This window comes from Anomaloglossus baeobatrachus, chromosome 7 (assembly GCF_048569485.1).
Source record: "Anomaloglossus baeobatrachus isolate aAnoBae1 chromosome 7, aAnoBae1.hap1, whole genome shotgun sequence".
Classification (NCBI taxonomy): domain Eukaryota; kingdom Metazoa; phylum Chordata; class Amphibia; order Anura; family Aromobatidae; genus Anomaloglossus; species Anomaloglossus baeobatrachus.
Genome location: NC_134359.1, coordinates 235,019,911 through 235,035,369, shown reverse-complemented (window position 1 = coordinate 235,035,369; position 15,459 = coordinate 235,019,911). Strand labels below are relative to the sequence as shown.

The window sequence follows — 15,459 nt, the reverse complement described above, 5'->3', positions numbered from 1 at the left end:
GTCTAAGGGCAGCCCTAGCATATGTCTCATTAACGCAGATACTCCTTCCCTTTTACTATGGTAAACGTACTCCCGGTTTTCCAACATGTTGCAAATGAAAAAATTGCAACATCTGGTTTTTCTGATTGGTAGAAGTTCCTTTTGGAAGTCATTTAAGGCTGCTTTCACACTACGTTTTTTTAACATGCGTCCTGAACGTTTTTTTTAACGTAAAAACGGATCCAGTGCAAATGAGTTTTCATTTCAATGCATTTGCAATAGACTCGCGTCAACATGCGTTCACCTGCATTTGCGTGCGTTATAGTGAGGATCCAGCCACTTGCAGTTTTTTAATTTTTCTCAAAAACGCTACTTGTAGCGTTTTTGAGCTGCGTCCAAATACTGCAAATTGCTGGATCTTGACTATACTGCACGCAAACGCATGTGAACGCTGGCGTGCTGATAGACAGGATCCTTCTTGCTCTACTGAGCATGCCCAGAAACCAGCCTGTTGTCAGTCTCTCTCTCCCCCTCCCTCTCTCCCCCGTCTGAGAGCTTGTAACCAAGGTAAACATCGGGTAACTTGCTTGGATACCCGATGTTTACCTTGGTTACGTGTGCAGGGAGCCCAGCTCCTAGCAGCTGCAGACGCTCGTAACCAAGGTAAATATCGGGTATCCAAACAAGTTACCCGATGTTTACCTTGGTTACGAGCCTCCACAGCTGTCAGATGCCGGCTCCCAGTCTGTCACGTCCAGTTCCCCTCACTCCCGATCACATGATTCCAATGCCCGCCCATAAACTTCAAGTGACAGGATCCTACAAAATAACACATGCGTTTGCATGCGTTTTTCTCTGCAAAAACAGGATCCGCTTTTGCAGCAAAAAAACGTTCATGACGCATGCTAAAAAAACATAGTGTGAAAGCAGCCTAACATCTACGCAGCCGTATCTTGTACTGCAAATTGCACTTTACCCATTTTCCATAAGAGATTGAATAGTATGGTTCAGAAGTATAAGTCGACCTGCAAAAAACAAGCCCGCATTGACAATACGACCACAATGTCGAAACGGAGTAGTCAGACGGAGCTGGAATCAGTCCAAGAAGATCAACCAGGGAGGACCAATCCAAATCAAATGGTATATGGAGGGAAATTCAGGCGTCTAGAATAGAAGTCAAACCGGGGGGGGGGGGGGAGTGTCGTTGGTGGCACATATCATGTATAAGATGAGACGCGAGGTCTACCTAAGAAATGCACGTCCAGGCAGTAATCTGAGTATGCAGGCCAAGAACAAGGTGAAGTTTTAAGGATATTGGGGTAATGTGTACAAGGTTCTCACTTGCTTAAATTGGCTGGCAGAATTGATTATCATTTGGTTATAATTAGTGATGAGCGCATAGTAACTATTCGGGTTATTCGTGCCAAATACCTAGTACTATTCTAGTATTCGTCACGAATAACAAACCTAATGCCAATGGATAGGGAACCTGATCATTTTTCTTGAAGTGCTTGGGTTTCCCATTGACTTACTTTAGGTTCGTTATTCATGTTGAGCCGTGGAATACTGCTACGTATTTGTTATGAGTAACCCGAACCCGAATAGATAGTATTTGCTCATCACTAATTGTAACCAAATGCTAATCAATACTGTTGGCCTATTTAAGCATGTGAGAGCCTTTTGCACATTGCCCCAATGTCCTTCAAACCTCACCTTGTTCTTGGTCTGCATACTCCTATTACTGAGAGAGAGGGGAGCTAGCACGATCTGAAAATGGCATGCGTCATATAAAAGGTGCAAATTCACAGATTTATTCCAACTGTACTATAATATGAATTGAGATTTTTAGCAAATAATTGATCAATTCTTTGAGCCACCCCTGCCAACGTCACGGCAAATCTCAATAGGGGGGTGAAAATATGGAATACATAATATAGTGTAGGACCCCCCCTATTGAGATTTGCTGTGACGTTGGCAGGGGTGGCTCAAAGAATTGATCAATTATTTGCTAAAAATCTCATTTTTTTTATTGTAGTACAGTTGGAATAAATCTGTGAATTTGCACCTTTTATATGATGCATGCCAATTTCAGATCGTGCTGGCTCCCTTTTCTTTTTTTTTTTCTTTTTCTTTTTTATACTCCTATTACAGCCTAGATGTGCATTTCTTAGGTAGACCTCATGTCTCTTCTTGTACATGGAATTTGCCATCAACGCTCCCCCCTGGTCTGTTCTCTAATCTGCAACACCTGTACAGCTGCACACTAAAGTGCTAACAATGAATAAGGGAACTCTGGTATTGCATTACTGCTATAGGAATATTTCAAAAAGAGATATTTAGCATATGTATTGGCCAATGCAGGTGAGCCCGGTAACCACGACAAGCTGATCTCTGTATACCGGGAACCTAACTTGAAATGCTATTATCTTGGTAAAAAACCTCCATGTCTGGGCAGCTAATCACCTGCTATAAAGGGGAGTGAACACAGCCTGGTTATAGCATTTTAGTGTGCAGCTTTATATGTTTTGTAATTATAGTGTGTTTTCAGCTAGCACCTGTTCACACCTATTAGATGTGCGGGTCAGTCTTTTTTGTATATTTGTCCTCTAGTCTGGACTTCTGACTTTCCCTCCATATACCATTTGGATTGGTTATCCATGGTTGATCTTCTAGGACTGATCCGAGCTCCATCTGACTACTCATCACTAGTTACAATGCCAAATGGATACTTAGAACAGTGGCATCATGACTGTGCAATTTGCCATGATAAAGTGGCGCCCCTGTTGGCAGTTGGAACATGGTGATGTATGAACAGTATGATGTCATCTCCACTTATCTGGCATTATTCCATTAATCTGTCGTTAATCTGCTCGCTGTACTTATAGTTGATGAATTTCCTCCACATTTATGTATATGCATCATCTTCCTAGTTGACACTTATGGTTTGTCCATAAAAAGAATCTGTGAGGCTTTCAGGGCGTCTGTATGATCTGTAAAGATTGGTGAGGCTGCACGGAGCCCATGGGCATGAGACATGCAGCTCTGCAATAAATAAGTAAATAATGGATATAAATGTGAATAAGAGCAGGAGCCAGCTTAGAAAGTTCAGCTCAGCATAACATTCAATCCCGTATGCATTATTAATAAGATTAAGAGAAAACACATTACTGGGGAGTACAGTCAGAGAATGATTCCTGCCCTAAGCAAGTGCTACTGTTGTTTGCCCGCAGTCCCATGCCAAGATCTTGGCGTTCGCAAATGAAAAGTTAAAATGTCTGAGAAGTCACAGGTAGAACTGATGAGTTTGCACATCCATTTCTGCGCTGTGCGTTGTACTGGATCTGAAGCTCTGTGATCATGAAATTGACATCACACAGCGATTGAGCTTCCAGAATGTTATTTCGCATATCTTGCTCATGTTTAATGAATATTGGTAGGTGAACACATATAATTGCATTTTTAAAGGAAGTAATTGGGTTAGATCAGCTAAAGCTGTATTTTTTTGCAAGTTGGTGCCATTATTAAAGAGCACCACAAGAAGGCTCCTATCACACGGTGTTTGGCTCTAAACTCGCTGACTGTCGTTATTCACACTGCAGAGTCTGACACTTCTCACTATGCCTTCTTTGGTGCTTCTTGAGCGTCAATCAGCTGTGTTCTCATTAGTTATCAGACTTGCAGGAGTTAATTTCTACTAGTTCTGCTTTTAACTTTATCTAGGAGGCCGCATGGCACATGAAATACAGAATATAGAGTAGGACCCCCCTATTGAGATTTGCCGTGACGTTGGCAGGGGTGGCTCAAAGAATTGATCAATTATTTGCTAAAAATCTCATTTATATTACAGTACAGTTGGAATAAATCTGTGAATTTGCACTTTTTATATGATGCATGCCATTTTCAGATCGTGCTGGCTCCCCTCTCTCTCTGTTTGGTTGTAGTTAATTTCTACTAGCCTGCTTGTAGCCTCTTGGATCACATGATGTGGGAGACCTATCATAGTCACTCCCCGCCTTTTTAAGATGGAGGAGCCTGTCTTCCAATGCCGACTATAGCTTGAGCTACATCAGTCTGTGTGCTGTTGCATCCCAGTCCTGCTGGTTATTGTTTTGCTTTGTGTGTGGGCTGCTGTGGAGGTCTCCTGTCGTCTTGTTGTTTCTTCACTGCTTTTATTTTCTTATTACTTGTCTGATACCTCTGTGTGATCGAGTTTTGGTTTCCCCTGTTTTGTTCTTATATGTGGGTTCAACTTCTCCTGGCCTGGCCCTCCCCTGGAGGCAGGGAGAGGGGGTATTAGATCATTGCTGTTCAGTAGCCGGGTACGGAAGGTGGCTCAGACATAGTCACCATTTAGATGTATTGCTGAGATCAAAGGCAGCTAGGTTCCCTCTAGCCTGAGGACCATTTTAGGAGCCCCAATCCCAAGTTATCCCATCACACCCTGTGATAATTTCTATGTATATGCAGATAGAGTAACTTTGGCAATACCTGGTCTAGTTCCCCAAAAGGCCGCAAGAGTTACTTCAACAGTACACTCCGCCTCCTAAGCTATGTATCCTATCCTGTCCAAAATCGTGTAGCAAAAAAACCTTCAAAAATAATTTGAAATCTTTTCCTATTCATTTACATGCAAAATCCACTTTGTTTTTCACGAGTTTTTTTAAGTACTTATTTTTCCTGAGGACCTTTTGAAAACCCACTAGCTAAAAAACAAAACATGGAATCCACTCCAAATCCACAGCACTGTAGCATAAAATGCAAAACGCATCTCAAGAAGAAGTAAGAAGGTTGCGAATCGCTAGTATTGAGGGCAGTGGCATTTACACATTTTTGGGGCAAATTCAAAACCTCACAATACACTTTTTTGGTATCAGAGTGCGCAATGTCATCTTCATGCAGAGTTCCTCAATTTTAGTGGAGAAAACCTTAGTAATTCTGCAAGTGATGGCAATGATGTGATTTATTACTCAAATGTTTAGCCTTCCTCTCCCAGTCTTCCCATACAGTATTCCAATGGCAATCCATTCTGGCTTTCATCTCTTTAAGTAGCAGAATTGCTGGGGTGTGCACGCACAATGCACTTGCCTGTTCAAGCTAGGTAGATCGACAGCATTTCTGGCCATTGTGTTCCAATTGTTGGGCCTATTTGGCTGCCAGTCAGGACTTTCTTGCCATATTTAAAAGGCCACACTACTTTCACAATAGGAGTTAAGTAGCACTGACTGACAGATGCCTGCCATGACAGTTGCAGGACCGGCAGGTATTGTGCACCTGTCATATTGATTAAAGAAGGACGATTACACAGTATCTACCACCCGTGCACACTTACTACCAGGCAACTGTTGAATAGACATCATATACGGCTGTCACCTCCTGATATGGAAGTTATTCAGATTGAAGTCTCTTCTGACACATGGTAAGGTTTTAATATCAGGAAGTGTTAGTGCCATGGCTATGGATAGGCTCTACCAGCCGTATAGGACAACCCAAAGGAAGGGGAAAGGAAAGCCTTATTGCTAGGTGAAAGGGGAAGTGGTGACCATTGACAACAACCTGTGGCTCACCCTCACTGCCCTCACTGATGCTATACAGGTTCCGCACTCCGAGTTGGATACCTGGGGCCCTAACTTGCCCTTGCAAAAGGGCCCTAAGTAGAGATGGATGGTAGTAGAGATGGATGGTATGAGAGCTAGTTAACACCTCTTACACTAAAGGAAGACAAAAGGAAACAATACTGGGGAAACCCAAATGCTATCAACAGAGCCCAAGTAGATAGTAAAAGTCAAACCCTTATCTGCGGAATAGGCCGCAACCACAGAAGTCCTTCGAACAACAGGAGACGACCACTGCAGAACACAACAAGGAGCAAACTATAAACCGCACCCAAACAACCCCAGGGTGAGGTTTATAAAGGAAGTCAATAGGAAGTAATGATAGTAGCTGAGGGGATAAACTGACTGTTCCCCAGGTTCATAGGGTTAGCTGCAGAGGATAACCTGTTCCACCAATCTCTGTGACCTTCTAGCCCTTGCTGCCACTGAATTGTCAGCCAGCCATGACAATTGGGTACCATCCCGATTTGGGTGCACCTTGTGGTGGTGGGAGGGCTTTTTATGATTTTTTTTTTTTTTTTAAATAAAAAAATAAGGACCCTATATTTTTATGCACTATTGATTTAGACATATTTACAGCAGGATATATGTCCATATTATTTTTTTCTTGGGTTTTGTTTGTTTAATGGCCAGCGTGAATATGCGCTAATACTTTGCATGTATACCAACTCCTGTTCTGGCTCATTCTTCTTTTTTTTTTTTTTGGATATAAGTGAAGATTGACCCATAGATTTCTATGGATGCTTATTATGCATTCAAGCATAGAGATCTGTTACACGGCCATATGCATGAGCCCTTATACAATATAATGAGAATTCATATGTCAGAAAGCCCCAGATGTGTGACTACTGCACATATTAAAGGAGCATCGCCAGCCTTGTACAAATCACCCCATCTGTACAAAGTAATTGAATTTGCTGCCACTAGTCTAATATCTTGCATTAAATCTATCAGAGGTGTTGCAATAAATAAAGTTGTGTGCCTGTAAATGGCACTATTTAGGAAGGCGGCTTCCTGCTCCTTTATTATACAGATGAGCCCCGCGTTCCATTCTGAGAGCTCGATGACAGGCGCGTAAAGAAGAAACAGGTTTGTTTTAGCATAACTGCACATAGCACGGGCTGGCAGAGAGTCAAGAATTGAGTGCCATGAGAACTGATTATTTTTAACTTTTCAGTGAAATCGAAGCCAGGAATAGGATTTTCAAGATATGACATAGGATATTAGAAATGAAGCCTATAATTGGAAATGGGATTAGTCAGTGATGCGGACACTCGATTTACATATGAACGCAAAATGAATTTATTAGCCGCACACAGACCCGAAACGCGTTGTCTGCTTTAAACTTTTCTTTTACATCTAATTAAATGTCCATCATATATTGGAGTAAACATCTCTTTCTACAGTGATGGTAAATGCCGTTTGTTGTGTTCCTTTAGGTGAACTTCGTCAAGCTGTTGTTCTCATGATGAACAGGAAGGATGAACTCGAAGAGCAAAATGCGTAAGTCCTGATTTGCATTGTTAATTTTCTTGCCGCCAATGTTCAGCGTGGTCATGATAAAATGTCACTGCTTTCACCTATTGTACCTGCTCACCGCTAGAGTCAGGACGGCTTCGGTCAGAGCGTTGGGATTCGTCTGGTCTCATGGTTTAAATATAAGATAACACCGCAGCCAGAGGTGACACGGTAGTGATCGAGAAGTTATGAACTTTTACCTAAGGAGTGAAGTCTTTCTCTTTAAGCTCTTAAGGCATTGCTTTCTAAATTACTACATTATCTCTGGAGACTTTGTTGTAGTTTCCTTCCATTAATTTTATAGGGGGAGATTAAGGAGGATTCCAGGATTCCGCACCCAAGCTCAGGTTTTTTCTGTTTTTCTTATTTTGTTTTTAAATGCTAAATTTTAACCAGGCAAAAAAAAAACCAACAAAAAATAGTCAGACTTAAAGGGAACCTGTCAGGTGCAATATGCATCCAGAACCACGAGCATTTCTGGGTGCATATTTCTAATCCCTACCTAACCGTCCCTGTATACACTAGCATAGATAAAGAGATCTGTAGAAAAGTATTTATTAAGATCTTTTATGATATGCTAATGAGGCCAGCAACTAGTCTCAAGGGTGTTTATTCCACCCTCTTAGGCCCCTTTCACATATCATTTTTTTTACCATCAGTCACAATTTGTCGAATTTTGAAAAAACAGATCCAGCGACTGATGCCGCTGAATCAGTTTTTTTTTTCTCCTTGACTTGTATTAGCGATGGATTGTGACGGATGGCCTCATGTTTCATACCTTGTTCTACGAATCCGTCAAAAAAGGTTGGTACGTCGGACGGCGACGACGTCCACAGTAACATTTTTTGTGTACGTCGAAAAAACAGACAGCGACAGATCCGCTGTCGTTTGGTAGAATGGAAGCCTATGGGCGCAGGATCCATCGTCATCTGTTAAATGATAGAATCCGGCGACAGATTCTGTATTTTTTTTTTTTTTAACTGGGCATGCTCCAAGTATTATTTAGCCCCCAGCTAGTCTGATCCGTTGAAAAACGGATCCGTCGCATCAGTTTAGCCACAATCTGCAATGGATCCATTAAGAGAACGGATTGTGACTGATGGCAAAAAACTGATGTATGAAAGGGGCCTTAGCACGGTAGCACACCGACACGGGTGTGCTAAGATGTTATTCAATGCAGTGTCATCAGTGGTAACGCGCGTACCTGTGTCTACTGTCATAGCTGATCTGAAGTCTCAGCTCTTCCAGTAATGCGCCCTAGACCTCTCTGAAGCCAGGATGCATACACCCAGCTTCATACTACACAAGACCAGTAGTGCCGGAACTTCAGTTCAGCGGTTACAGGTACGCACCTCACTGCTGGTAATGCTGCATTGAATAGCATGTTAGCACGCCCCTGTGGGTGTGCTAACATGCTAAAAGAGCAGAATGAGCACAGGAACTAACGCCCTTGTGACTAGTCCATGGCCTCATTAGCATATCATAAAAGGATCTTTAGAAATACTTTTTCTAAAGATCTCTTTATGTATGATAGTTTATACAGGGACTGTTAGGCAGGGATTAGCAATATGCTCCAGAACTGCTCGTGGCACTTGGTGCATATTGCAGCTGACAGGCTCCCTTTAAATGGGTTGGTCACTGCTTTTTTTTTTTTTTTTTTTTTCTACTTTTTTTTTTTTTTTTTAGCAATCTCTAGAGATGAGCCAACCCGAGGTTCGGTGTTCCCTCCAAACATAGACTAAACAGGGTTTGGGTGCTTTTACATATACAAACCCCTTGTGTGATCATCGCTGTACTCTGGTACGCTCTGTGCTCAGCCCAGTATGAGCTGCTTGCAGTGTTTGATCGGTTTGCACTGGGGGTAATAACAGCATGATTGGATGTAGTGTGCACCCAACAAAAAAAAAAAAGGAAGAACGTCGTCCACCTGCCCCAGAAATGTTCTGTTTATGGCTGGCTGTATGTGGGCGCAGACCCGAACTGCCCAATTAGGGGCTTCCATTGGGGTTCATGTCAAGTCAAGGCTCCAAACCGAACTTTTTCCAAAGTCTGGCTGCACTTTAAGAACCAAACTCCCAAGGGTTCGCTCATCTCTAGTAATATATATGATCGGTGGGGGGTGCAATACCTGGTACCCCTGCATATTAGCGGTTACCCCAGGCTGTTGGAAGTTCTTGGATGCTACTGATACACATCAAATATTCAGTTGCATAGAAGTTGGATCTGCAGTATCCGGCCACAACCACTATAGCTTTGATGGAGCTGCTGTGTTTCGGCAACATCCAAAAACTTCCAGCCTCCAGCACACCCCCGCCAATCAGATGTTGATGCCCTGTCCTGAGGATATGCCATCAGTGAAAAAGTGGTGGAGAACTTCTTTAATAATGTTGAAGATCTGTAGCCATTCAGTGATCAACAGACTCTAGAAAAAGAAGAAAGGATAGAACACGAGGTTGGAACAGGGGGTGCAGAGTCTCCTCCACCCCGCAGGCCCATGTCCTTGCTATATCTTCTCTTGGACTGGGTTCACACTAGCATTTTACACTTTTATTTTTCTTAACAGAAGCAGTAGAACCATTTTGTATCCAACAACCCAGTGGGTGGTTGAAATAGCCAGTTTATGGCAGTTCAGCTCTGTCCCTTTTGCTTTCTATTTCTTTTTAATGTCCAATAACTTTTTCTTTTATAAAAAAACAAAAAAAACCAAACTTTCCATATTCAACTTCATGGTAAATGGATTTAAATACAAAGTTTGCTCATTTTTTGTTTATTTTTGTTGAAAAATAGAAGAAAAATGTTTTGATAAGAAACAAGTCAGGTCATGTTCACACAGTGCATTTTGCAGCAGCTTTTTTTTTTTTTGCATTGATTTTATGCAAATCCATGCTAATAACACTCTGCTTTTACAGTAACTGCAAAGCCCATGAAATTCCAGAAATCTCCTGCACACACTCACAAAACACTTGCGTTTTTTTCTTGATTGAAACATCAGCCTCCTTGGTTTGTGCTGTTTTTTTTTTGTTTGAAAGAAGCAGCATGTCCATTATTTCTGCGGTTTTGCCGCGGTTTTGTTGTGATTTTGCTGCATTTTTTTCAGCCATACAAAGCAATGAGGAAGTGCAAAACTGCCCGGAAAACCGCAGCAAAACCACAGGTTACTTCTTGCCAAGAGATGAGGTTTTGCTATACTGTTACTTTAGAAATAAAATTCAGCAAAATGCCTTGTGTGAACATAGGACATTTGGTGAGCTTTGCTTTTTTGCCATACAGGTTTCTAACTAATAGTATTGATTTACTTTGCTTATTATCAGATCTCTCCTTGGGGATATACTGGTGTTGCAATCTGACACCCTGTCTGATCTGGATGCTGTAGAAATTCCGTTGATACCCTACCTAAATCTATAAAGTTTGTACAATAAGAACCAAAAACAAAGAAATACTTATGTTAGCTCATACATTTTGCTTATTTAGGGCCCCTTTACACGACCGTGAAAAACGTTTGTGTGCCGTGATTTTGGCACGTGTGTTCTCCGTGTGCCATCTGTGATAGCACACGGAGACCAGGAACTTTTTATTTCCCTGTACCCGGTGCTGCTGTCCCTGGTTCTGAGGTCTACGGCGCTGCTGCTTCCAGGTCCGCATTGCAGTGAATATTCATGAGCATAATGAGCAGGCCTGGAAAAAAGTTACAACAACACTGGAGATAGGTGAGTGTAGAGAATAATTTTATTTCAAAACTAGTGTTTTCTCCGGTACATGTCACAGTGATGTCACATGGATCACATCAGTTTGTGGTCCATGTGACATCAGTGCTGCCGGAGAAAAACGGACTTGTCTCTGTGTGGAACACGGACACACGGTTCTTGTGAAAAGACTGATGTGTGCGAAGACCCATGGATTTTAATGGGTGTGCGTATGTCCATGTCTCCGGTACATATGAAAACGGACGGAATCATTGATGTGTTAAGGGGGCCTTAGTGGGAGAAATATATAGACATTTTGTGGACACACCCGGACGTGTGCCCAACGGGGCTTACAAGCTAATCATATACACACCTTTTTGATAGGAGGCCAATTAATCTGTTACTCGGAGAAAAACACAAGGAGGAGAATGCAAACGTTATACAGCTACACTTCTTTTCCTCCCAATTTTTTTTTTGTGCGGTACAGTATATCTAATAAAAAATGGTGGAACCCCGATGGAAATAGCCTAGATTACAAATACTAGTTATGTGTACATAGCTCTCATCCAGAACCATGTGTCTTCATGGTTAGAGAAAAGACAAAACCTTTTGGTCTAAGTTTCCTTCTTGCCATCCTCCTCTTCTGCAGGGGAAGAGTGGAGTTTAGGTTCTTGGGTACATGTGCCATTGGAGTACACACTGGGTTCGATAGTCTGACTGTGGAAACACAATGCGACCAGATATATCAAAAAATGCAAAGATAGTTTTGCAAAACTTGTTTATTTTTTTATTTTATTTTAATTGCATTTCACAAATGGTTACTTTTTTGGCTTAAATATTAAAACTAACAAATACATTTTCTTGGTTCGTAACAGAAAATAAGTTTTTGGGGACTTGACTTCTTTACAACTTTCTCCTGTCTCGTTTATTTTGGAGGAAAGGCAGCTTCATTTTTTTTTTTTTTGCAAGATGTGGCAGATGGTTTTCTCTTTTTCCAGATCACTGAGAAACCTGCTTGACTCAGAGATGGAACATTCTTCAGCACTCAGGCTGGAAATTGACAACCTGAGGAGGAAAGTGGCAGAACAGGAGGAGCGACATGCAGCGAAAATCCAAGCTTTGGCAAGGTAGGAGACTTCAGCCAGGGAACGGATCCAGCACATTTCAAAAGGGTTTCAGGCCCTGGAGATAATGACTGATCTGTTCAGGACAGTGTCTACCACTTAATTGCAGAAAGATTAACACATGGCTATACTGGGCAGAAGTCTCAGCTTTTTTAATACTTGGCTTATAGCATTATTTGTACATTAGTTTTGACTGCAAAACTTCTAATTTCAGGAAATTTCCATTTTTGCAATACAGTGCCACTGACATCCCCTTGGTGGCAGTTTAGTTTTTGTTCTTCCATAAAGAGTAAAACTATGGAATGTGCCGTATATTGCCAAACTGTAGTTCCTTACCGCTATTGGTATGCCTGCATTGCACTTTATGACATCCACTGAATAAATGAGAATTGTGGTCAGGGATGTGCATTCATTATTATCTGAGAAATCATTTTAGTTCCGCAGTGGCCTTTAACTCTCCATCATCATGGGAACAATGGTTATCATGCCTCATTAAAATAACTTGCACTTCACATTTGTGTATTTTTCATGCAGATTCTTTTAAACTCTCAACATTGTAGTCTTTGAACGGAATCAAATCAGGCTCCCAATTTACAGTCCAACTCCAGATGCTTTGTATAATCTGACATTGGTTCTACAAGGATGACACCCCTTTTTCCATTTAAGCCAGCCAACTAGTCAGTCCTGCTTCAGAACCACATGAAGCAAATACATAGACTGATTGGGCCCGTCAGTGCTAGAGATGCTCCTCTTTAAAACCTATTCTGTATATCCAACTGGACTATGGGAATGTCACACAGGTTTTTACAAAGATAGCCAGCTGTCATGGCGCTGTTGGGATCCATTCAGACTACAGATTCTAACTCCCGACCTGATAACTTCTCTGATGTCTGTAATCAGCACTAGATTCAGGTGTCAACCAACAGAGTGGTAATACATAGGCAGGCTAGCAAGAGTTAATTTCTGCTTGTTAGTCTTCTTTGATCACATGTTGTGGGGGAGCCAATCACATCAACTCCCCTTTTATTTATGCTGGCTAGCTTCCTTCTATGCCAGCTATAGTTTATCTAAGCTAGTCTGGGGAGGTGTTGTGATCCAGACTAACTGGTTCTTGTACTACTTGTTGCTGTGTGCGGTTGTGTAGGTAACCCTTGTTGTCTTTTTGTTGCTACCTTCCTACTTTTGTTTTTCTCCTGAGTCTCACATAGTTTGTTCCTGTGAGTTTGCAGTGTGTCAGAGTTTTAGTTTTACACTGTCTGTGTTGATTTATGGTTCGATCTTTCTTGCCCCTTCCTTCCCTGTTGGAAGAGAAGGATCAGATTATTTCTGGTCAAGAGCATAGCCACGAGACTCTGGCATCTCCACCATTAGGGGTAACCCTGCTGTTACGGATAGCCTAGGGTCTCCTAGCATGAGAGACAGCATAGAGGCCCTTGTCCCTCACTATCCTACAGTCACATTGTCACTGGGAACAAATGAGGAATAACGTTTGGAACACCATTCTAAGTCCGAACTGGGTGCAAAAACCTAAAAAAACATCACTATGGGGAGATAAGGTATGCACACCAGTGACTATGTAAGGGGAATACATGGAATAGCAGAAACTGCTGTGTGAATACTGACTTGAAAAATCCAATAGCTATATGCAAGAGTGAAAATGTGAAAACTGGAATCTGCATTACTGCCATGAACATATGAATAAAGAGAAATTTAGCTACTGAATTGATCAATGCAATAGAGCCCCAACACTACGCCAAAGTATTTCTCTACGTTGGGGTCCTTAGCTTTTCAAGTCAGTATTCACACAGCAGTTTCTGCTATTTCATGTATTCCCCTTACATAGTCACTGGTGTGCATACCTTATCTCCCCACATTGTCACTGGGAACTTGCTTTATTTATTTTATATTTTTTAAAGGAGTCTTTTATGTCAGATTAAAAATATTTTAAAAGTACACTTTTATAACAGTTGTATAAGGTTAATAAGTTATCCCCTATTAATAGAATTGTGATAACTTATTGATTGGTTGAAGTCAGAGCTTTGAGACTCCCACTGATCCGGAGGATTGGGCTCTGAAAAGCCTCGTCTGAGTGGAGCTGAGGTCGAGCATGTGCTCCAGAACATCATTCATTCTCTATGGGAGCGCCGGAGATTCCCGAACTTAATACTCAGTTATATGACCTTCATTGTCCATATGGTTTATCATTCAGATTTCTGTAGAACATGAATATCATATAATTACATTCCATTTTACCGCAGGTTCATATGACATTCATATTAGTATAGGATCTTGGGGACAGGAATACCCTTTTAAGTGTTACTTTAATCGCTGTTTTCAATTGTCAGTGACTTGCATCCTATTCCTTTTAAAGTTTTTTTTTTTTTGTAAACTTTATTGGCAAACGGGATCTTAGAGTTTAAAAGTCATGATCTTTAAGAGTAAATGTTAGAAAACTATGCAAAGGGCCAAAAAAGGATATTTTCAGCGTTAACATTAAACCGGCCATTTAGTTGCTGAAAGAGGAAAGGTTGGCGTCTTCAATCTCTAGTTCTCTACCTGGCTCGGATCTCGAATAGCAAGTTTGCATTACTCCAACAAAAATTGCATGATGTTAAAGGGAAAGCTACACTCCGGTGATTGCTGGTCCCACTTTACTTAAGGATAATAGCTATTGTGATCATCTGTGGTCTAATACTTTCTGTTTCATCGTGAAATACACTTTACAATTAAGGGTAGGTTCACATTTCCGTTGTTTTGCATCAGTCACATGAGTTGCTTGATGCTTGTGACTGATCCTTTGTACAACTGGTGACAAGAATTGGAATTCATTGTCACGAGAAAGCGGATTCCGTTGTAAAATGAGTGATCGTTCACAATAGCTGGCCGCCGGCTTTTGAGAGCGATCAGCTGATCTCCCAGCGGCGGGCTTCTGTGAACGATCAGCTGATCGGCCGGCTATTGTGAATGATCAGCTGATCGCTCTCATAAGCCGGCCGCCAGCTTTTGAAAGCGATCAGCTGATTGGCCGGCTTCTGTGAGCGATCAACTGATCTCGCGGCCGCCGGCTTTTGAGAGCGACTGATCACTTTCAAAAGCCAGTGGCCAGGAAATCAGCAGATCGCTCACAGAAGACGGCTGCCGGGCGATCAGCTGATCATTCAGCTGCCGAGAGAGAGCATGCACTGTGAAATCAAAAGGATTCCACTGCTCAAAAAAACGTTACAAGCTGCGTTCCTTCCGCCCGACGGTCAGTCATTCCACGACTGATCAGTCAGGCGGTGGATGCAACGCAAGGGCATCAGTCACAATCCACCTCTCATACAAGTCTATGGGAAACTATGGAATCCGCCAAATGGATTGCGTTGTTTATTAGAGCGATGGATTTTGACTGATAATAAACAACGGAAATGTGAACCTAGCGTAAAGTAATGACAAGACCTCTAAGTTTCCCCCTTCTGGATGGATAGTCCCCACTGTTACCCAAATTCTTCTGACCAGCTTCATTTTTTTAAATGTCCAACTTTATTTGTAATATTGAGTTTA

The 15,459-nt window shown here is 41.7% G+C and overlaps 1 protein-coding gene across 3 annotated transcripts in view; it reads left to right on the top strand.

The window, feature by feature from the left end:
• SNX29 (sorting nexin 29) overlaps positions 1 to 15,459 on the top strand; it is a 584,130-nt gene that overhangs the window by 98,979 nt on the left and 469,692 nt on the right. For all 3 annotated transcript variants that reach the window (XM_075317954.1, XM_075317953.1, XM_075317955.1), the window contains exons 12-13: positions 7,031 to 7,094; positions 11,791 to 11,919. In XM_075317954.1, the coding sequence (XP_075174069.1) occupies positions 7,031 to 7,094; positions 11,791 to 11,919 (193 nt within the window). The remainder of the gene's footprint in view (positions 1 to 7,030; positions 7,095 to 11,790; positions 11,920 to 15,459) is intronic.